Source organism: Canis lupus, chromosome 27 (assembly GCF_003254725.2).
Source record: "Canis lupus dingo isolate Sandy chromosome 27, ASM325472v2, whole genome shotgun sequence".
NCBI classification, from domain to species: domain Eukaryota; kingdom Metazoa; phylum Chordata; class Mammalia; order Carnivora; family Canidae; genus Canis; species Canis lupus.
In genome coordinates, this window is record NC_064269.1 from 26,911,237 (window position 1) to 26,935,000 (window position 23,764).

The following is a 23,764-nucleotide window of genomic DNA, read 5'->3' on the forward strand; positions in this document are numbered from 1 at the left end:
CATTCTTTCTAGCTGAATAATATTCCACTCTAAGTATGTGTGTATATAATACATATAACAATTTCTTTATCCATTCGTCTATCAGTGAACCCTTAGTTTATTTCCATATATTAGCTATAGTGAATAATGCTACAATGAAGATGGGAGTGCATATATCTTTTCAAATTGGTGTCTCAATTTCTTCAGAAAAAATAAGGAGACTTATTGAATAATATGGCAGTTTTATCTTTAATTTTTTGAGAAACCTTCCTACTGTTTCCCACAGTGATGCACCAATTTACTCTTAACAACAATGGATAAGAGTTCTCTTTACTCCACACTCTTACCAACACTTGTAATTTCTTGTCTTTTGGATACAGGTGTGAGGTGATAACCCATGTGTATTTCCCTGATGATTACTGATATTGAGCATCTTTTCACATACCTGCTAGCCAGCTGTATGTCTTCTTTGGAAGTATGTCTAGTCAGATCCTCTTTTTTTAATCAATTATGTTTTTGCTATTGAGTTGTATGAATTCTGTATATGCTTTGGATATTAGCCCTTTGTCAGACCTATGATTTGCTATTATTTTCTCTTATTCATTAGGCTGCCTTTTCAGTTTGTTGGTGCTAAGAAGCTTTCCAGTTTGATGTTTATTTTTGCTTTTATTTCTTCTCTTTGCTTTGGTTGTCAGATTTTTAGAAACTTACTGCCAATACCTATGTTGAGGTGTTTACTGCCTATGTTTTCTCCTAGGAATTCTATAGTTTCAGGTGTTATATTCGAATCTTTAATCCATTTAAAGTTATTTTTGGTGTAAGACAGTAACTCAGTTTCATTCATTTGAATGTGGCTGTTCAATTTTCCTAACACCATTTATTGAAGAGAGGCTGTCTGTCCCTTCCCCACTATATACTCTTGGCTCTTGTGTCATAAATTATTGACCATTATGTGTAGGTTTATTTCTGGCCTCTCCATTCTGTTTCATTGATCCATGTGTCTATTTTTATGCCAAAACCACACTGTTTCAATTATTGTAGCTTTGTAATACAGTTTGAAATCAAGAAAAATGATGCCTCCAACTTTGTTCTTTCTCAAGACTGCTTTGGCTATTGGTGTGTGTGTGTGTGATTCCATGAAATTGTTAGTATTAGTCTATTTCTATGAAAAATGCCATGGGAATTTTGATATGGATTATACTGACTATGTATATTGGTTTGGGCAGTATGAATATTTTAACAATATTAATTCTTTGAATCCATGAGCACAGAGTATCCTTCCATTTATTTGTGTCTTCAAGTTCTTTCATTAATGCCTTGTAGTTTTTAATAGACAGATCTTTGCTTCCTTCATTAAATTGATTCTTATGTATTCTATTATTTTTGGTACAATTGTAAATGGGGGTTTCTTAACTTCTCTTTCTGATAATTCATGATTAGTGTAAAGAAACATACCAGATTTTTGTATGTTGAAATTATATCCTGCAACTTTACTGAATCCATTTATTAGTGCTAATAGTTTTTTAATGGAGTCTCTAGGGTTATCTATATATAACTTCAAGACATCTGTTAATAGTGATTTAGTTCTTGTATTTTTTTCTTTTCTCTTGTTTAATTGCTCTAAGACTTCCAATACTATGTAGAATAAAAGTGTTGAACATGAACATCTATTCCTGATTCTAGAGGAAATGTCCGCTTTTCATTGTTGAATATATTAGCTATGGGCCTGTTGTGTATGGCCTTTATTATGTTGAGATACATTCCTTCTTTATACACTTTATTGGGAGATTTTATCATAAATGAATGCTGAATTGTGTCACTTTATCTACATCTACTGAGATGATTATGATTTTCATCCTTCATTTAGTTAATGTGGTCTATTAAATTAACTAATTTGTGAATGTTGGACCATTCTTGAATCCCTGGAATAAATCCCACTTAATCACAGCGTATGATCCTTTTAATGTATTGTTGATTTTGATTTGCTAATATTGTGTTGAGGATTTTTACATCTATGTTCATTAGATATATTGTCCTTTAGTTTTCTTTTTGCATGTCATCCTTGTCTGGATTTGGTATCAGGGTATGCTGGCCTCATAAGATGTGTTTGGAAGAGTTTCCCCTCTTCTATTTTTCAAAAGAGTTTGAGAAGGACTGTTGTTAATTCTTCTTTGAATATTTGGTAGAATTAATCAGTGAAACTGTCTGGTCTCAGATTTTTGTTTGTTGAAACTTTTCTGATTACTTATTCAATCTCTCTGCTGGTAATTGGTCTCTTCAGATTTTTGATTTCACTATGATTAATCCTCGATAGGCTGTATGTTTACAGGAATTTAACCATTCCTTTAGGGTTGTCCAATATATTGGCATATAATTGTTCATAGTAAGTAGTCTCTTCTGATCCTTTGTATTTCTGTGGTATCGATTGTAGTATCTCCTCTTTCATCTCTGATTTTACTTATTTGAGTCCTCTCTCTTTTTTTGGTGAATCTAACTAAGGGTTGTTTTATCAATTTTATCTTTTCAAAGAACCAGCTTTTAATTTTCTTCTTAGTCTCTATTTCATATATTTCTTCTGTAATCTTTGTCATTTCCCTCCTTCTACTAATCTTCAGGCTTCATTTCTTCTTTTTTTAGTTCCTTGAAGTATAAAGTTAGACTGTTTGAGACTTTTTCTTTTTACCTGAGGTAGACTCTATCTTTATGAACTTTCCTCTTAAAACGACTTTTGTGGCATTCCATAAATTTTGGTATGTTACATATCCATGTTTGCTTCATTTTTAGGTATGCCAATAGCTTAGTATAAGCTGATAATTTATTTTTCCTATCAGAATATTCAGCTATCTTCTGATATGGTACATATAGTATTTCACTTATTTAGGAACCAGAATTTCACTGTCTACAAAACTAGATAAATCACACAAAAAGTTGTTTCTTCAATAAATGGTCTTAAGTCTATTTGATAAAGCCTGGCTTGTAGTCTGTAAATCTTCAGTAATACACTAAAAACTAAAGAACCTGATGGTCTCTAAGTATTGGCAAATAAGAGCCTGCTGGTTCCTAGTACATGAAAATCTCAGCAAGTTCACAAATTCACAAACCAAATTAATCTTTTCCCACAAGGCTCTTTGGAATCCACTCCTATCATTTTTAACCTTTTCAAAGGAGAGTGATTTTCTATTGCCCTTCTTCACTTCCCACTGGAAAACTTTTCTTCAAGAATTTAAAGAAAAATAAAAAACTAATTGCCTTCTGAGAATTTCATCCCTGACTTCATTTGGTATTACTGGGAATGCTGCCAGATAAAAGAGTTCTGCATGTTGTTGGAAGTCCATCATTTAGCATATTCCCTAATTTGGATGATCTACTATTTGAAAATATATACTTAAAAAACAACAAAGAGGAGGGGAAGCAGAAGGGGAATGAGGAAATGAAGAAGAAGAAGTAGAAGAAACAGCCAGAAAGCTGAGCTGACAAGTTATGTTAGAATTATTGCAATTAGAGTAAATAAATAAATTTGAATTAAATTATTGTGAGTCTGAAAAGTCATAAGGGGTGAAATTTACTTATAGCAAGATATGCATTTTTCCATATGATAAATGCTGAAAAGGTACACCTTATTATCTGTGCTAGTATACACATGATTAATTTTGGAGGATCACATCAAATTTGAGAAAATCTCTTACATGCACATGGAGGGAAATCTCTTACAAAAATCTCTTACAAAATCTCTTACAAGCACATGGAGGGAAGACCAGGAGCTTAACTCTATTTTATAATGATTAATGCTCTCAATACTAGTTGATTATTTTTTATCCTCTAGCTAAAGCTGACTTTAGGTAAAACTGTATGCTTCCTGAAGACCAAAGTTTTCAGTTCATTTTTGACCCCTTGAAGGCTAACAAAAGTGCCTGACATGTATTGGCGTTTTTTTGAATCAACATGAAATAAGTTAAAATTGGTCTTGTAGGCTAACCACTCACAGAAAGTGACAGACCTCTGCCTTTATTAGGTATTTCTTGATGTTTGTATATCAAGTGAGTCCCTAATTTTAGATATCCAAAACAAATTTACGCCTTTTTTTTCCTACAACTCAAGATCTTCTACTATCAATCACCGACTTTTTGTACCTTTTCTCTATCAAGAAAACTGAAATCATTAGGCTCACAGTAGTTCTTTTATTTTGTACTATCTGTCCCCATATCTTATCCCTTATTCCAGTATAGATGTCTCTACTTTTCCTTCCAAAGCTTCTTTATTTGTGCTTTTTGGTGAATCTATCCAGTAATTTATTTGAGAACATGGTCAGTTTTCCTGACTAGAGTGGATGGTAAAATTTGGGGCGGGGATTGGTGCCATGTGAAAAAAAAAACAGATAAACAGGTACCAAAAGGGCCACTTTGGAAGAAAGTACATTCCCTTCCCTGAATTTCATTCCTTAAGTAGGCCAGTGTCAAAAATTTTGGGGATTTCTTCTCTATACTGATTCTTTTTCCTTTGTCATTAATAATTATTAAGACACACATCTCACTTCAGCATAAAGAGATATTTCATTCACTTCTGCTGCCATGTTTCTTCTAAAACAAAACTCCTCCAAAAGAACATTCTATCTTATAATACTCACTTAATTTCTGTATTCTGCTTTCCATCACTTCTTGATCAAAATGGCATTCTCAAAGTTCACTAACGTCCTGCTATCACTATATTGAAACGCATTTCCCAAGTTTTTTGTTTCCTTGAACCTTTCTCTTCCTAGTCTAACTTGATAGTACCCTACTTTTGATTCTGTATCATTTCTCTTTCAACTGGTCTCCTAGTGAGAGCATCCACATGCTTTAATTCTTCCCCCAGGCTCCTTCCAGCCCTTCCAATGAGCCTTCCCCAAGAATCAGTCTTCCTTTTGTTTTTCCCTTTTCATATTCATCTTATAGAATCTATGTCTTGAGATACCTCAATTATCATATGTATGATTAGCATTCCCAACTGACTACAGAACTCCAATCTGGCAACAGAGCAACAGAATGGCACCTCAAGTTCTTGTCTCAAACTTCCTTTTAGAATTGTCATTGTCACTTCTCACTGAACACTGTTAACATTGAACTCACTGTCTTCACTATAAACTCGTCTGTATGAATGGCACTAATTCCTCAAGCACTGGATTTCAAAATCTTGACCGCCTTACTTCTTCCTCATGTCTAATCAATAACATCTGACACTCTCTGATTCATTTTTATGCAGTAGTTCCTGCAGCAATCCTTACCGAGTAAGTGTTGACAAAGCAGTTATAAAGAAAATTCACATATGTCCAAACATGTTCTACACTCTGTCAGTTGAGACTCTAACTCCAGCTTTTCCCCTTTCCTCCCTTTGCACTTCTAAAACCTTACTCAATACTGAAGGCTCCTCAGATAAGAACGCCAAAAAATAGTTTTACTAGATAAAATAAATAAATAAATACTCTGTTCCACCTAAACTACTACTACATTTTGTTTATATATTTAATTTTACACTTATCAGACTGCCTTATATGCAGATATCTATTCAAGAATTGCTCTATTTCCAAACATAACTTGTGAGCTCTTGGAATGCAGTAGCCTTGTCAACTCAGTTTCTCTTAAAGACTTAGACCTACCATAGTGCTGTACACAGAGTAAGTGGCTAAAAAGTTACTGTCTTCAATTAAACTAAACTGAGATGGGGTTTGAGTATTGGTAAATTATTAAGAAATCTGTATTCAGATGCGGTCGGCCTGAAATTCCTTTGGATGGCTAAAAGGCTTTAGACATATTATCTAAGGAAATAATAGCAAGATAAGGGATCAATGATCTAAAACATAAATACAGTGTCTTTTCCCCCTCAGTGGGTAATTAAAATTAGATAAGAAGTTATTACCTAATTTGTTTATCTGAAATTTCAACAGTTTTTCTTGTAGTTACTGTTTTTAGTTTTCGGTGTATGTTTTTTGCTTTTTATCTTGACAATTTTTATCTAAGTTGAGGAATCAAAGTGAGACAAAGGTATACATATTGAAAATACTTATTCAGCTAATGAAAAGTCTAAGACAAACTTTGATGTCGATAATGGTATTTCATGCAAGAATGTTCTAATGAATGCAGTTGCTTTTCAGAATCATCTCAGGCTTTCCAATATGATCAAACATTATTTAGCTATATGTGCAATGTCTGGAATTTAAATTTTTTTCACTCTGAGTTTATGTTTAAATTTAACACAAGCAATATTGTGTTTTTATGATTTTTTTATTCTAATTTATAATGACAGAGGGACAAATCCAAACCTGAAGATACATTATATTCAAATAGGTCATATGGGTTACAAATGTCAAGATTTCATTCTTTTTATGGTTAATATTCCATTGTGTATATGCATTTATTTATGTATACATACACATATGTAATATATATTTTATTGTATATATTCACATATATATATAATGACATGGATGGAGCTAGAAGATATTATGCTAAGTGAAATGTCTGTAAGGGAAAGACAAATACCATAAGATTTCATTCATAAGTGGAATTTAAGAAACAAAACAAACCAGCAAAGGAGAGGGGGAGAGAGAAACAAACTAAGAAACAGACTTGAGAGAATAAACTGATGGTTACAGGGTGTGGGTAAGGGTGAAATGATGGGGATTAAGGAGAACATTTGCTGTGATGAGCACCCACTAGATATTGAATGGAAGTGTTGAATTATAATACTGTTATCCTGAAACTAATATTATACTGTATGATAATTAATTGAAATTTAAATTAAAACTTGAAAAAAACCCAAATGAGTCATATGAGTAAATAATACTTAAACAAACATATATAGCACTTTTTGCATATCAAAATTTTTTGGTGGCAACAATCAGGAACTGTTGAATTTCTTGTGCTCATCTTTAGTTTTTAATTGGTTTGGAACCACAAAGCCTTTACCATACATTCACCATTTCATTCCCAATCTTGCAGCAAATTCTGATTTAAAATATTGCAGGTGTGTACAGAGAGAGCAGGTGTGACAGAGGAAACGGAGAAAGGGAAGTAAGAGTGAAGGAAGGCAAGACATAAATTCTTTGGGACAACTAACTTAATTGGACTGGTTTATATTATTTACTAATCAAGTTTGTAATGGATGAAAATAAAACCATGGCTATTAAAATCTCAACTAAAAACAACTGATTGATTGGGTTTTATTTTCACAGGGACCTAAATTAAATAACTACCAGGCAAACTTAATGACAGCACTGGTCCACATCAGTTTTGTAAAACACCTAGGAGAATCTCACATTTCACAATGAACTCTCATGTACAATATTGCATATTCAACTTTCTTTCTTTTTGGCCATATTTTTGGGTAGCAAATAGAAAGTGCAAGCAGGAGAGGTAAAAATGTCCCACCCACTCAATTTTTTATTTGGCTGTCTACAGACAAGTAAACCCACAGGCTGCTAGGATATTAAAGATTTTCATCTTTCTTCACAAAATACTCCAGGAGGACAGAGAATTTTCTTAGTGTAAAACTCAGCCCTTATTCTGTCAGGCAAAGTAATTATGGAAGCAAAACAAATCCACATTTTCTAATTAGGTCATTAAAAAGCATAAATGCGTCATGGAAGCTTTTCCCCTTGCCTAAGACATAAAGTAAGACAATGAAAACAATCTGGTAATATAGAAAGGTTCAGAATTTGTTTCTTTTCAAAAATAATAGGTCCTTTCATCTTTCTATTTCCCTAAGACGAAGACAGTTAATTTAGAGACAAAATCTGTAATTAGTTCAGGGTTTACTTTGATTATGTTTCAAAATATTTAACCAAAAACAGGAAGATAGAGAAAAAAAGAAAATACATAGAAAAATTATCAAAGGAAGTGAATAAAAGCAAGAGAGTGGGTTGCTGATCAAAATGTATTGTGCAGAGACAAGATGAATATAAAATCTACATTCATATAAACAGAACCAATCTGGGATACCAGAAAGCTCTCAGGAAGAATATACAGGCATCTGCCTTTGGGATTTGAAACCAGACTTTAATCACAGCTAACTTAAATAAAAACAAATGGCATGATTATTTGCCTCTTCCTCTCTCTACTTGTTATTGCTTGAGTTTTAGAAGACTCAAGCATGGCTCAAACTGTTAAGAAACAAAATGCAGAAAAAAAAAAAAAAAAAGGAAAGGAAAACAAACTTACCTGTGATCCTCTTGGCCCTCGTTTCTGGTCCCATTCTGAATGCCCCATGAGCTGTAAATAATATAATAATTATCGTAAATTCAATGATATTTATTTTATATGGCAAATATTTTTACTCTTTCTTCTAAAGAATTAAGTTTTTGAAATCTATGTTTTAATATGAATGTATTAAATAGCTATCATGAATAAATTAACATACAAAGTAATAATAGCTTCTGGTTTGATAGTTAATTATTTCAACTAGTAGTTGTTTTGAAGGTATTTAATATCACTGTGTGATAAAAAGAGTCTGCTAATATACAGCTTTATGGTTCTTTGTCAGGAACATCCTATAGACATGTTAACTGGAGTTAAGCTTTTTACATGCCATTAAGCTTCTCATTTAAGAAAATATGCTAAATAAATCATTAGTATAGGTTAATTCACTGTCATGAATGGTAACGATGAGAAGGCCAAAATATTTCAATCATTTTTAGTTCTGTTTTGATATCACAAAAATATGAGAGTTCTAAGGAGTCAAATGATTTAATGTGAAATACTCCCCCCAAGGTCACAAAATGTAGATTTTCAGGAAAAAAGACACATTATCAAGCTAGGCCATAATTGTCATAGCTCTAAGCTACTTTGCTTACAAAGCATGATATTTATTAGTTGAAAATAACATTTAACCAGAATATACAAGATGTTGACCAAGAGAAATAAAATTCCATTCATCTGTCCAGTACACTTAGTACTCGTATGTCCCAATGGAAGAGCTCCCTATCTCTAATAGGCTAGCATACAAACAAGACAGATTATTCAACTTATTAATATACCTTACAGCTTTTCTAGACAACAGCAATGCCTCCTTAGTACATATAATAAAAAACTGTTCATAAAAGCAACAAAAAAGTAATATGTTTTTCCACATTACCAAGAAATGTTTGATAACCATGCACAGAAAATGGCAGGACCTTACTGATGGCCATACAATGTTCCTGATTAAGAAGACTGAATTCGGGGATGCCTGGGTGGCTCAGCGGTTTAGCGCTGCCCTAGGCCCAGGGTGTGATCCTGGAGACCCAGGATCAGGTCTCATCTCCGGCCTCCTGCATGGAGCCTGCTTCTCTCTCTGCCTGTGTCTCTGCCTCTCTGTGTGTCTCTCATGAATAAATAAATAAAATCTTAAAAAAAAAAAAAAAAAGACTGAATTCGATAAAATTAAGTGTTCAGGTCTATCCACACAAATTTATAGGTTTAACCCAATCTCGATCAAAAGTTATTTATATTCGATTAGGAAACTGAAAAAACCAACTACATAAATTTGATCTGAGAGAATAAACTGATTTATAAGAATCAGAAAATATTAGAAGAGAGTAATACCCTACTCAGTTATTAAAACATGCTGTAAAATTTAACTCAAGTTATGGAACAATGATTTAAGACTCAAAATATACTGGGACACCTGGGTGGCTCAGTGGTTGAGCGTCTGCCTTTGGCTCAGGGCATGATCCCACGTCCGGGGATGGAGTCCCACATCAGGCTCCTTGGGAGGAGCCTGCTTCTCTCTCTGCCTATATGTCTGCCTCTCTCTCATGAATAAATAAATAAATCTTAAAATATATATATATATACTATATAAATAAGTGAAATGTAGTGGACAGTTGTGAAAAGAACTCAAGTACATACAGCAACAAAATAGTAAAAAGAAAATATAAAAATCAATGAGTATCTGATGAATTAGTCAAGTGGAGGAAAAAAAAATAGAGTCTTCAGAAAAAAAATTAGAGCCGAATCTTCTAAGACACACAAATATAAATTCTAGGCAGATAAAAAGACATTTAAAGGTGAAATGGTAAGTATAAAATAAAATCCAGGCAAATATTTAGACTATTTTCAAATATAGAAAAGATTTTTTTATGATAGTCACACGCAGAGACAGAGAGAGAGAGAGAGGCAGAGACATAGGCAGAGGGAGAAGCAGGCTCCATGCACCGGGAGCCCAACGTGGGATTCGATCCCAGGTCTCCAGGGTCGCGCCCTGGGCCAAAGGCAGGCGCTAAACCGCTGCGCCACCCAGGGATACCTAGAAAAGATTTTCCAAACTAAACAACACACACACACACACACACACACACACAGAGGATTATGATCCAGCTACATAAAACTTCAATGTCCATACAAATGTCACACTAGCAAAATATTTCCATGAAATTGCAGGTAAAAACTAGTATCTTCAGTACTCTAAGAGCGCTACAAATCTGAAAGTAGGGTACCTGGGTGGCTCAGTGGGTTAAGCATCTGCCTTCAGCTCAGGTCATGATCCCAGGATCCTAGGATGGACTCCAGATTCAGGGTCCCTGCTCAGCAGGGAGTCTGCTTCTCCCTCCCCCTCAGCCCCTCTCTACCACTTGTGCTCTCTCAAATAAAGAAACAAAATCTTTTTTAAAAAAGAGGTGAAAAGAATGCAACCCTAGCAAATAATCAGAATAAAGGATAAAGACAGTTTACAAAATTAACATCAATAATCAATATTGGGCAAATGTTTTATCTGAAGTGAAAAAAATTAAATATAAACAATAACAAGACATGATTCTTGCCTATTAGCAATCTGATCATGTTGAATATTTGGTAGAATTTAGAGAACTAAGTATGCATATATATTGCTAGTATGTAGTGTATAGATATATACACACATATATAATTTACACACATAAATACACAGACATGTATACAATATATAATCAATTTTAATACATACTGCATACTCTTAAAAATTCATACCCTTTGAACTAGAAAATGTAAAAATTCAGTAATTACGTGTCAATCACTGTGTTATCCAACAAAAAGGGAACTACGCTAAATTAGAATACAAAAAGATTATAATATAGCATTTCGACTTTGGCTTTCAAGGCCTTTTTACAAAATTACACATGAAATGCTCATGGTATAGTAAGTGAAAAATATAACAAAGCAATTTTAAATTACTCATTTTTAATAAGATGATCAATTATTATAAGCCTTGGAATCGGTGAAATGATTTAATTATAATTTGGCTAGCATACAACTTTGGGTAAATTAGCCCTGATAATCATCATATAAAATTTAATGCTTAGATAGTTGATATTTCTTTAATGCGTTATTTTTTTTTAAATTTCTGCATTTAATGGCATTACATCTGCTAGTAAATATTCATTAATACTTATTTAAAGTTGATTATATAAAAGTTAAAACACTAATCAACTAATGAAATAGTCTGATTTAGAGACGTATAAATTAAGACCATTTAATGGTTTAAATTGGTTGTTCGCTAGAATTATCAAAAATCATCTTGACATTTTTCAATCACCTGTCTTATTTAGACCTTAGGAATACTTTTTGTCAATAATAGGAAGAAAAAGAAAATAACAGTAAGATGGGGTGCTTATTTGTTCTGCTTGTTTAAACAGATGATAAGCTTGAATAGGATGCTGTTAGAGTAAAATAATTTTTAAGCAGAAGGGTTATCTTCTCTCCCTCGTTATCTAAATCTTCAGAAAATAATAATTTATACAAGACTGTTACGACTATTATTCTCTTACTAATGAGTTTCAACTAATGGAATAACTTAGTAAATTCTACTATTATGAGTACAGCAGTAAAAACAGGTAAATAAACCATAAACAAGATTTATAATCCACAATATATTGACTTGGAATATTTGATAATGACAGGTAGTGAGTCAAAAAGATAACATTTCTCCAAGATCAGAACTAAAATAAGAAAAGCACAGATTTCACTGTCTTCTACCATTAACAATGTTAAAAAAAAAAAAAAAAAAAGATGACTTCTAGTATGAGAACAAAAACTTTCAAAATGTAGATTCATTTGGGGGATCACTTAGTACAGAAAAAGAAGATAAACCTGATCATTATAAGCCAGAACTTACAAACCTCCAAATGTTCACTCTCTAAATCTCATTTTTTGAAACATAACATAGCAAAATTTGCCAAATGTGTTATATATGAATCAGAGAGATTTATTTCCTGGCATTATACAATAGACTAATGAGAGCAATTTAGGATAAAGGCATTCTATTTTATTCTATTATTATATATTTATATTATATATTAATATCATTATTATACTTAAAAGTCTGAGTGACCAGCCATGTGTATTTCAAAATGTATTTTTAAACGCCATTACTACTTTTTTCAAAGTAATGAAATTATTGAAATCTACATGCTATGTGAAATAAAATCCAAAAAGCAATAAACTCTGAAATGATAAGCAAGATACCATAATGTTCTATATTCAATAGAAAGAGAGTCAAAGGAAATTCAACAAGATTTTTTTCTCTTTGAACTTGAGGAAATCATACAAAGGCTCTGTTTTTAAATGAAATAATATGAAAATAAATTAAATAATCTGAATAAAAATTTAACATTAATAATTTTAGTGTTGAATATATGGGGTTTGTTATAATATTCTCCATAATTTGTTTTTTAAGGGCAGAAAAAGATGGTGGGGGCTGCTGGACAGTTTCAGGGCTCCACTCTCTCTGTGATTATTGCGTACCTGGCACCGATGGGGGTGAGGTAGGGAGTAGGGAGGTTGAGCACAGGATAGCACATGAATTTTTATCTTATTTGTACATAGAATTTATCTTACTGTCATAATAGCACTGTCCTTAGATCATGGACCAAAGACTAAAATAACCACAATGTTTTCACTATCCTTTTAAAAACATCATCCATCGTGTGATAAATTGCCTGACTTACTTAATACTATAGAGTGCTTAAATTAAAATGAAGCATTTGGCCACAGGTAAGTATTCCTGTTAAAGCAGAACCACAGGGCTAAATGTTTTAGGAAGTACATAGACACCTCACTAGCCCCACTCTCCTGACTAATGATTATGACAAATAAAAAAAAAATTGCTTAGTCATAATAAATAATGAAAAGGACACTTGTACAATGAAGTCAGTGAATTTCAGAATTTCAAACTGATGTTGATGAGATATCAATGAGAAAGTCAAAACATCCTATGAATCAAACAGGTAGGATTAGTATAAAGTTACAGATGACAAGAGTAGGTATTTGACACTTTGAAGGGCTTAGATAAAAGACAAAAATGGGTCATGGACCTTGAGGAACAGAAGCAGAAATTATAGGTATTTTTTTCTTTTTGCAATTGAATTCATCTGGGCTCAACTTTCAAGACAAATGAATAGCAGCATGATACCCAGATCATTCTGGGAAAAGAGACAGAAAAAGTTCATTAACATGGTATGATACCTTTTCTGGAGAAGGAATGCTTATGATTTTATTAGTTATATAAAGTTTCTAGAAATGTAAGAGAAAGAGATACTAAGACTGGAAAATGAAAAAAAAAAAAAAACAGGATATCCAAACATATTCTATTTGATAAAGAATATATGCCTGCTTAATTCAGGAAGAAAAAAGATTGTCTCTCACCTACAAAAACTATCTTCTGAACTATTTAACTATGATTACTCCTCTGGGAAAAGGCATTTTAATAAGAAGGGGGGATATAGAGGTTACAAACGTTATGCCTACAAATGTAAAACAAAAAAAAAAAAAAAGAAATTCCATCTGATGAAGGAATTCTCTTTTTAAAGAAGAGTATCTTTTTTTTTTTCCCCCAGCTCTCATTAATCAAGATAGGCAAAATGAAGACCTTTAAATGTATTTCTAGGAAACAAAGTATACTTCCTTTAAAAGAAACACAATCTGTTATTTAAAGCATTTTGAAAATCCTAACTTCCTTGACACAGAGTCATTTTCATCCTTATGGAATCAATTCTTCTTTTATTTTTAATAATACATTTCTACATCACAGCCTTCAGCTAACAGTATGCTACACAGTACTTAGTTCCAAGGAAAACAAAACTGCTGCCAAACACCAAATTTAAAAAGTTCACAGGAGAAAGCAAAGGATAAATCAGCATGGAAACAAAATGGTTCCATCCAAGCAGAGGTATTTTTAATAATAGCATGAGAAATGCAGATAGTCAAAAGTATACATTCCTGTAGGTAAAATACTTTCTTGTTTCTGTATTTTAGTCTCCCATTATTTTCTGTTTGTTAATGTAAAAAAGAATGCCTTTTAGGGGGTTCATGGGAAGAAAAATTTCACCATAACTATTATTGAAAAGAGATGAAAAAGCTGTAGAAGAACCATGAGAGGTAAAAAGAAAAATCTTTTGCAAGTACTTAAAGAGGCGAGGGGTTTTACGTAAGATAAAAGGTAACAGTGCAAAGCAAGAGTAACACTGTCATCCTCACCTTCCTCTCCAGAAAACCATTCTTCTATTCCACCTGTTGAAAATTACTACAGCATATTTTTGAAAACATAAAAATAATAGATATACACTGTAATATATACTATTATATATAGGTACACTATATATACTACATATGGTACATGTAAGGATATAAAAGTTAATCCATAACCTCCTTTTCATTGCATCATTTATTCATTAAATAAATCTTTAACATATATTTATTGTATACCTATTATGTTCAAGGAGCTGTTCTAGGCACAACCTACACACCAATGAACAAACCAAGATGCATATCTGATCACCTGGCTCTTACGATTCTAGCAAAAGGAGACATATAATACATGAATAAACAAACCAGGTAATGATAAAGCTACACAGAAGCTTACAGTGAAGGATGGAGAATCAGTGGCTAATGGCAGGTAGGGGCTGGGTATAGGGCTGCTTTCATACAACTAGAGATTGGGGAAGTCCTTTCTGAAGAAGTGACATTTTTCTGAGAGAACTGTATAAAGCGAGAGTTGTACACAGATATCTGGGGCAGAGGCTCGGCACACAGATGAAACAGAAGATAAAAAGATCTGGAGACAGGAGCAGAAGTGGTTAATTTGAAGAGAAATAGAGTATCCTTAAGCTAAAATTTTAAAAAGGGTTGGATCTTTTTAACCATAGGTATATATTTGGTGTTTACTCCCTTCCTCTGGTATGGAATAATAATCAAAAAATTAATCATTTGCTCCACTAATTAGAAATGGCAAAGTACATTCTGTAGAGCAATAGGGGACCAGGAATTCTCTCTTCTCCAAACTCTTCTTCAATTTCATTCAAATCAACAAAAAATTATGGAATGGTTCCCACACTCCCCAAGGGCGTCCTTAGATTAGCTATATCACATAGCACAAATTTGTCTTCCCTTTATACATTTTTTCAAGAGCCATAAAATACGTAAGAGCAGGGCTGCCTTTTAACTCCATTAACTAGGAAAGGCATGAAACATTCAATATGATAAGCAAATTAAAGCTTGTCTTTACCATTAGCATGTTCCCTTTGGATTCTTTCCCTGGCAAACTCATTTTTATCATCTCTTCACTACTTATTTATGCTTTCTCTCTCCAGGATTCTATGTGGGAAGATGGCCTCGACTGCTCACTACCCTGCCCACAAGGTCTCCTAGATGGCAGTGCCCTGGCCTGAGAAGCTCTGTGACCGCCTCCACAACCTCAGTTCCTGTCTAGTCCTATTAAAGGGAACTGCTCTTAACCCTTTATGCTTTATTTTCCTCTTGTTATTAACAGAGCTAAGAAGTTCAAGATGATACTATGCTCTGCAGGAAAGGGACACCGAAATCTTTATTGGATTTGGGCCTTAGGCCAAAGGTGTTAACAGAATCCCTAAGGCTCCCACACACTATTCCCCAGCCCTGCAGACTCCTTCCCTATGGTTCGGGGCATAGAAAGGCCTAGTGCAGGAGATACTGACAAAGATTTAGCCTTCTTTTATAATTAAATTTACAAACTGGGAGACTCCCTTAGCCTCCTTTGGGTAAAACAGATAGGACTTATCAGCAGCTTCGGTTCTTATCCACAGCCTCCTTGCACTGCCACCACTTCATCACATCACCCACACCGCAAATCCATCCCACTCTGTGAGGTATGAGCCAGTGATGGAGATACTACCAAAGATTTTAGGGGGAGACAGACATGGTTACATTACACAAAATATTGCAAAAAGCCACAAAAATATTCATCAGATACATCCAAATATTGGGTGAAGGGGAACTGGGGAGGTGAGGACAGTTGTCACCACTGCTTGCCCTTTACTCTTAGGGTGGGGCAAGGGAAGGAAGTCTTTTTCAGCTTATTGGTCCTAGCCTTTCATGCCTCAAGGATCCTAAGGATCTTTCTTAGGATCGAAATACGTTTCCCCCCCCCCTCCTGAATAATTTAGCTTTCTCCTATTCTCCTCATCTTGAATCTTCAGACAAATTAGCAGGAAAAAAAATTTTTTATAAAGATTCTCTAGAAACCTTAGCATTGAAAGCCTGGAAATAGTAAAGCACTGAATGACTGAAATGAAGGGATTTTTTTCTTCACAGTTGCTAATAACTACCTAAATTCCATCCACTTGGCACAGAATAAATCCCTGATCCTGACTCTTAGCGTTCCAATCTAGTATAAACTTCATAAACACAAGGGAATGAGAAGACTTCAAATAGAAAGAAATCCAAATATTCTGGAGTTTGAAATCTCAGCCTTTACTGCAAATCCTTCATCTATTTCTGATAATTATGATGTTCCTACACTCTGATTGTGTTTCCATAATTCTATTTCTGTCTGTTATCACAATGACGATCATTACCCTAAACCTATGTGTAGCCACTGATGAATCAAACCTTCCATTATTTTTACGTATTACATCTTGACTATCTTGATTACATAAATTTTGGCACTCTTAATAATTTCCATTTTTGGTACTACTAATAATGCAATCACGTCAGTCTTGTGCTTAAAAAGTGCAACTCTTAATAAAGAAACAGCAATAAAGTAAAATAAGCTTGTGAAATTCTGCAAAATAGAATTCTACTTAGATAGTCTCAATATATACTAGCATTGTTAAAGTTTGAGGAATTCTTAAACAAAGGAACATAATTCAACTAAACATTTCCAAAAGTATTTGATCATAGAATACTTTTGTTGCAAAAAGGATTAATAGGGGCGCCTGGGTGGCTCAGTCAGTTAAACGTCTGCCTTCAGCTCAGGTCGAGATCCCAGGGTCCTGGGATCAAGCCCCAAATGAGGCTCCTTGCTCAGTGGGAAGTCTCCTTCTCCCTCTCCCTCTGTGTGCTTGCTTGCACTCTCTCTCTCTCTCTCTCAAAGACATAAACATATCTTTAAAAAAATCGAAATATTAACAATTTTCTTTGAAACATTCTGAGAAACTATTTTTTACAGGTTTCTAAATGCTTTTCTTATGCATTATTTTCATGTACTTTATATAATCACATATAATCACACAATTTTTCCTACTGTATTACTTTCAAACAATGAGGAATTACTGAGTCCCATCTGAATATCACATCTTGAGCAATGAAGTATACTTATTGGTAAGAATAAAGAAAAGGATGTGGGAGTTGATTTGTCTTCATGGAACTCATGGTAGTAATGAATATGACAGATTTATTTCTCTAAAATCCATTTTCCACTCTCTAGTCTCCACCTTATTTGAAAACTGTGGAACAGGGGCACCTAGGTGGCTCAGTGGTTGAGCATCTGTGTTTGGCTCAAGTCATGATTTTGGGATCCTGGGATGGAGTCTCATATTGGGCTCCCTGCAGGGAGCCTGCTTCTCCCTCTGCCTAAGGTCTCTGCCTATCTGTATCTCTCATGAACAAATAAAATCTTAAAACAAAACTGTGGAACAAGAAAAAAACTTAATTTTTCAGAAAATCCTATGTAAATACTATAAATTAATCATACTTTTATTTCCTTTTTTTCCAAATTTTTATTTAAATTCTAGTTAGTTAACATATAGTATAATATTGGTTTCAGGAGTAGAATTCAGTGATTCATCGCTTACATATAATACCCAGTGCTCAATGGGTGATGGGTATTAACCATATTTTTATTTTTTTAAAGAGTTTATGGATTTATTCATGAGACACACACAGAGAGAGGCAAAGACACAGGCAGAGGGAGAAGTAGGCTCCCTGCGAGGAGCCTGATGTGGGACTCAATCCCAGAACCCCGGGATCATGACCAAGCCAAAGGCAGATGCTCAATCACTGAACCACCCAGGTGCTCCTTAACCATACTTTTAAATTTTGACTATAGAATGACTTCAAAATGTATAGTAAATTATGTCTCAGAGTAAATACCAAATTCTACTAGTACGTCTCTTTAGTGCATAGTATTCATTGCTATATTCATACCCTCATTCATTTATTCATACACCTTTTCAACAAATATTTATTGGGTACCCACAATAACCTAGAGCCCCATGCTCTATGTAAACATAACAAATGTTGATATTGCCAAGCCAGAGGCAACACAGGATGCTGAAGTACCTTCGGAACTATTAACAAATTGCAGCACAGTGGTAAACACACGGGTTCTAGGGGGATGCTTGACTGGTTTAAATCTCACATCTGACATGATATTCAGTCTTACTAGACACATGATCTTGGAAAATTTAGTTAAAAGTTTCTGTGCCTCAGTTTCATATCATTAGAATTCATATAATAGCATTTAATTCATGTGGTTTGGGGGAGAATTAAATGAGTCATTACATAAAGAAGGCTTAGTATAGTAGTAGTAAGGACCACTCATTAAATGTTAGCTATTATTTCTATCACCATTAATAATTATATAATATTATTTAGGTGCTATTACATTCTGATTTTTTTAAAAGTATAATTCACATGATATATATGGTTACTTTCTATTAAACTAGAATGGAAGAAACCCAGCCCTTGACCCATGCCAACACACAATTTATAAAATCTGATCAAATTCACGAATAAAACAAAACTTTGTGCATCATGCCTCATGGTAACATAACACACATGCATGACCATGGAGTCTATAGAGTTAACTGCATCAGATTCAGATTTATTTTCTGTGTAACAACTGGAAAATCCAAACTGTGCCATTACAACATTACTAGGTCCCCTTGGTGGTGCGTGCAGTAAGGACAATTCAGATGGTTTACCCTTCCTGAGTCATAAAGAGTAGCAAAAAGCTGAGAACCACAAATAACAAAGGCTTGAAAAGATCTGCTAGGTAAAAGCTATGCTAATGTTTCTTCAACCTGGAAAAAACCTTCAGGTATATCATCTACTAATTGGAAACACAAATTTCCAGTGTGAGTGATAGTTAATGCCCTGAAAAAACAAGCAAACAAAACAAAACAAAACAAAAAATCCATGGAAATATCCCTAAAATGATCACAGTAAAAAGGGTTTAACTTTATGAGCAACAAAACAAATGCATTTTTCTTGTAAAATAGTCAATAGGCATTATGGCCTAAAGTGATTAACTTTATCAGTTTTACTTCAAGTGAAACCCGAATTTCTGGGCAACCTTAAATGTGAGTATAAATCTGTATCTTACAGTTTGTTGAACTACCTCTTGGATTATTTTTGCCAAGTTGTGTAACTGAACAGAAATCTTTAAAAACAGGGGTGTTGTTTATTATTTCCAGCTCTTTACATGACATTTTTAGTCTGGATCATGCTAATATGTCTCAATTTCCCCATATACATTCAGATTCCATTTATATAATGCTTCCTGAAAGGACTCATTCAATGTATGCTCCCTCCAAAATTATTAAAAGTCAGTCAAATCCACCAGGGCAACTTCATAAAACTAATCTATAAAATTGATCTTTACTTAGAAGAAAAATTTGGAAATCCTAGGGAAAATAGCAAAATCCAGAAATAATCTCAGTTGTAGCAAAAGCTTTAACTCAACATTCATGAGGTCTTGCATTGGATATTTTCAGGGGCTTTCCTCCCTTTTTTAAAATCAAACATTTTTATGTATTGTGTGTGGTATAAACAACATACACTTTCTTTAATGTAAAAGCAATAAAATTAACAGTGTTTACTGAAAAAGTGGGAAAATTACTCTGATCCCCAAATAGTTTAACAGTTGTGGACCTATAAAAATATAGTTATATTACTACTTAGTTTTTAAGCCCTATGTAACAACAAAACAAACTAAATCAGAAAAATTCTCCACTTACACTATCTTTCTTAGAAATGGTTTTAAAAGTCAATAGCATGACTTTTAAAAATAAATCTCAATTCATGTTACTTAAAAAATTGAACTCATTTTAAGTCTTATAAATGACATAAAATATTGAATTAATTTTTTACAACTTCCTCTCAATGTGAAAGTGACATTTTTCCAAAAATGCTTTTGTGAATTTTTAAAAGTCTTATTCTAAGCCATGTTTCTCATTAGTGCCAAAAAACTTCAGCAAAATGACATAACTCCCAACATTTTCCAAGCTACTTCCTCCTCATCAAACAGCTTCACTTTGGGGTTGGCGAGAAAAGGACAGATTCCCTTAAGTGGCAGAGACAATATATGCCAACTCCATTACACGTCCCTTGGGTTTCTTCTTTTTCCTCTGAACTTGGCATAGCCAAAATTACTTTAGTTCTACTTTCTGCAATTAGTAAGTTTTAACAAGACATGTCCATTTTGTCCTCAAATTCTTAAATGTTGTTTGAAAAAATTTATTATAAGGCCAGGATATATTCTCTTAGCTCAAGTGTAAGGTAGCACAGATATCTACATCCTCAATTTTCACCCACCCCTCAATTCTTCTTCATGCCTCCAAGAGCCATTTGATATGTTGAAAGTAATTTCACGTGTTTATTTATACCGCAACCAATGTTCTTTTCACTTAAAAAAAAGTTTTCTTGGAAATTTCTTCCCTTTGGGGATATATTACGTGGGTCACTAAGGATAAAAAAAGAAATTGGAATATAAGATGTTGTGGTAAGAAAAAGGGAAGGAGGAGAAAGAAGGAATATAGTATGATCTAAAGTTCTTTGATGTAATGAGCTCTTTGCATTTCAATCTTTATGAACTGAATTACGAATTTACTAATTTTTTTTTCTATTTTATGAGTTGTAGAGTATTACAGATGCAAAAAGAATGACCACACTCTTCTCTATCTCGATCTTCTTAATTCAAGTACTAGAGCAGAGAGACTTACTTGCCTCTTTCCTTTCTTTCTTCTTTAGTGTTACTATATGCCAGAGCCTCTATTAAAGGCAAAACATAGAAAAAAGCGGAAGGACTAAAAAAGTTAATTTGGAGAGGAGAAACACAAGTAAATAGATACACAGCTACCTAACAATGGCTGTTAAAAACAAACAAACGAACAAACAAACATCATTCCGGGTTGTAGAAGACAAAGTCTGATTGATACATCAATTTACCACTGACCTCATCAATTTGGATAATAGAGATTCCTGCTTTTTAGATTATTTATATAAATTGAAAACTTTCTGGATATTTTTTTGGGGGGAGGACATCTTAAAAGAAGTATACAATAAATTCTTGTTTTATTAAACACATTTTCTTTGCTTCCAATAATAACTGGGAGTATGAAAGATTTTACCAAGAAACATGTTTCAATATAAATTGTGATTTAGAAACAGGGGAAGGGATGGACTTTGACAAAATATTTGTATATTGTTGTCACGTCATAGCCAGCCTTCTTTAATGAAATTGCCACAGAAAATTCTTTAGCTCTCATCCTTTGTTGAGAAATTTAAGGATTAGAACTGTGGAGTTCAAAAATGAGCAGAAAGTCACATTTGAAAATTGAAAATTATTGTCATTTATGATTTAACAGGATGATTTTCCTGTTAGCCTATGTTTCTTCTTTTTTGGACGTGGTCCTGAGGGAATGATTGTTCTCCTGCTGTTTCTGGCTGCAGGGTGTGTGCAAAATGCCCAAGATTATACCCTTGGAAGGGTAGACTCTGGAGTCAAATTTCTTGAAATCAAATCTCTATGTCACTCTTCATAGATTTATCCATCTGGGTAAGTTATTTTATCATGTCTAAGTTTAGTTTCCTCATTTGTAAAATGAAGATGATAATATTAACAACTTCACATGATTTTTATGAAGATGGGATAACCAGTATAAAACCATGCAACTGGCAACTTAATTATTTTATAATTAAATCTGAACTCACTGCTATAATCACAAGGTTTTTAATATGATTTCCTATGCCTAGAATGAATGCTCCCATTTCATTGATCCATTCCTTCCATATCCATTCATCCAATGATAATAAATATATATTGAGCACCTACTCTCAGCCAGGCTTAGTAATGGGCACCAGGGTTAGGGAGTAAACATAGAAAGCCAGACATGCATTCTGTCTTCCTCTGTTACTCTTCAGCATGACCATTTGTTTCCTGTACTTGCTACAATATGAAATTATCTTGCCTATTCATTTCATTACTTGTTTATTGTCTATCTCCCATTCCAGAAAGTGGGTTTGAGGATCGCAAAAATTTTGGTCCTAATTTCTATGTGTCCTGTGCCTGGTACAAGTTAAGGGACTCAATAAATATTTTTTTTTTACAGAATGACTGACAGATTTTCCCAGAAAATTAAATAAGGGAAGTCAACTAGACAGAAATTTAAATAATGAGTTTAATAAAAAATTCTATAGCTGTGAATCCTTTGTCTTCAGTTTCATTCTCCCTAGAGTTCTCTTGCTCTAAAATGGCATCTTGTGAAATACATAAGTTCTCAAATTATTTTTATAGGTAATTTATATTTATTAAAATACGTATTATTTCAGTTTTAAGATTCTGTGGCATCTCTTGATGGAAATGTAGGCATACCGAGTTGCTGTTAAGGTTAAGGGTGCAAACAAAAGTATATAAGTACCCCTGAAACTAATGTAACATTGTGTGTCAATTATACTCAAAAATAAAAAATAATCAAGAAAAAGAAAAACAAAAAGAGTACATAAAATAGTAAAGAACCTTTGTCTCTTCATTCTAACTCAGAATCTTGTCTTTCTTTGCTTGCCTTAGGTGACTAAAGACCTCTAGTCGCCCATATCATATACATCTTTTCCCTTCTTCACACAATCCCTATTTTCATAGAGATGGCAATGCACCCAACTTAAAAACTACATTTCCTGACCTCCCCTCCCTTACAAATCAGGCAGCCAGTCTTGACCAATGAAATATAAGCAGAAGTTATTATATGAAGCTTCCAAGAAAATTCTTTAAAAGAGGAAACTTGGCTAGCTCGCCTCTTTTGCCCTCTGCCTTCCGATTCTTCCTGCCTGGAAGGGGTATAGGATTCTGGAGATGAAGCAGTCATCATCTGAAACAAAATGACCATGAGGGAGGGACAATTGCTTCTGCCTCAACATCCTGATGCCATGAAAATGCCATTATTGAGTTTTATTTTATTTTTTAAAGATTTTTATTTATTTATTCATGAGACACACACACACACACACACACACACACACACAGAGAGGCAGAGACACAGGCAGAGGGAGAAGCAGGCTCCATGAAGGGAGCCTGACGTGGGACTCGATCCCGAGTCTCCAAGATCATACCCCGGGCTGAAGGCAGCGCCAAACCGCTGGGCCATCGGGGCTGCCCTTGAGTTCTATTTTAGCAAACATGTACAAGCACAACCTTCCTCTCCCTCTCTCTCTTCCTCTCTCACCCCCGCTCCAGCTCTCATGGAAGAGTAACAATAATGAAAAGCAATTAATATATACCGGCAAAGGCCTTGGAAATGGATGAGAAACATCCACATATATTAACTGCC

The 23,764-nt window shown here is 33.8% G+C and overlaps 1 protein-coding gene and 1 long non-coding RNA gene across 3 annotated transcripts in view; one reads left to right on the forward strand and one right to left on the reverse strand.

Annotated features, from left to right (window-relative positions):
- Positions 1-23,764, reverse strand: part of PDE3A (phosphodiesterase 3A) — a 312,609-nt gene that overhangs the window by 112,717 nt on the left and 176,128 nt on the right. For both annotated transcript variants that reach the window (XM_035707354.2, XM_035707353.2), the window contains exon 2: positions 8,172-8,222. In XM_035707354.2, the coding sequence (XP_035563247.1) occupies positions 8,172-8,222 (51 nt within the window). The remainder of the gene's footprint in view (positions 1-8,171; positions 8,223-23,764) is intronic.
- On the forward strand, positions 4,547-15,689 carry LOC118352566 (uncharacterized). Its single transcript, XR_004809845.2, has 3 exons — positions 4,547-5,242; positions 14,681-14,795; positions 15,551-15,689. It is a non-coding gene; the product is annotated as an uncharacterized LOC118352566 (long non-coding RNA).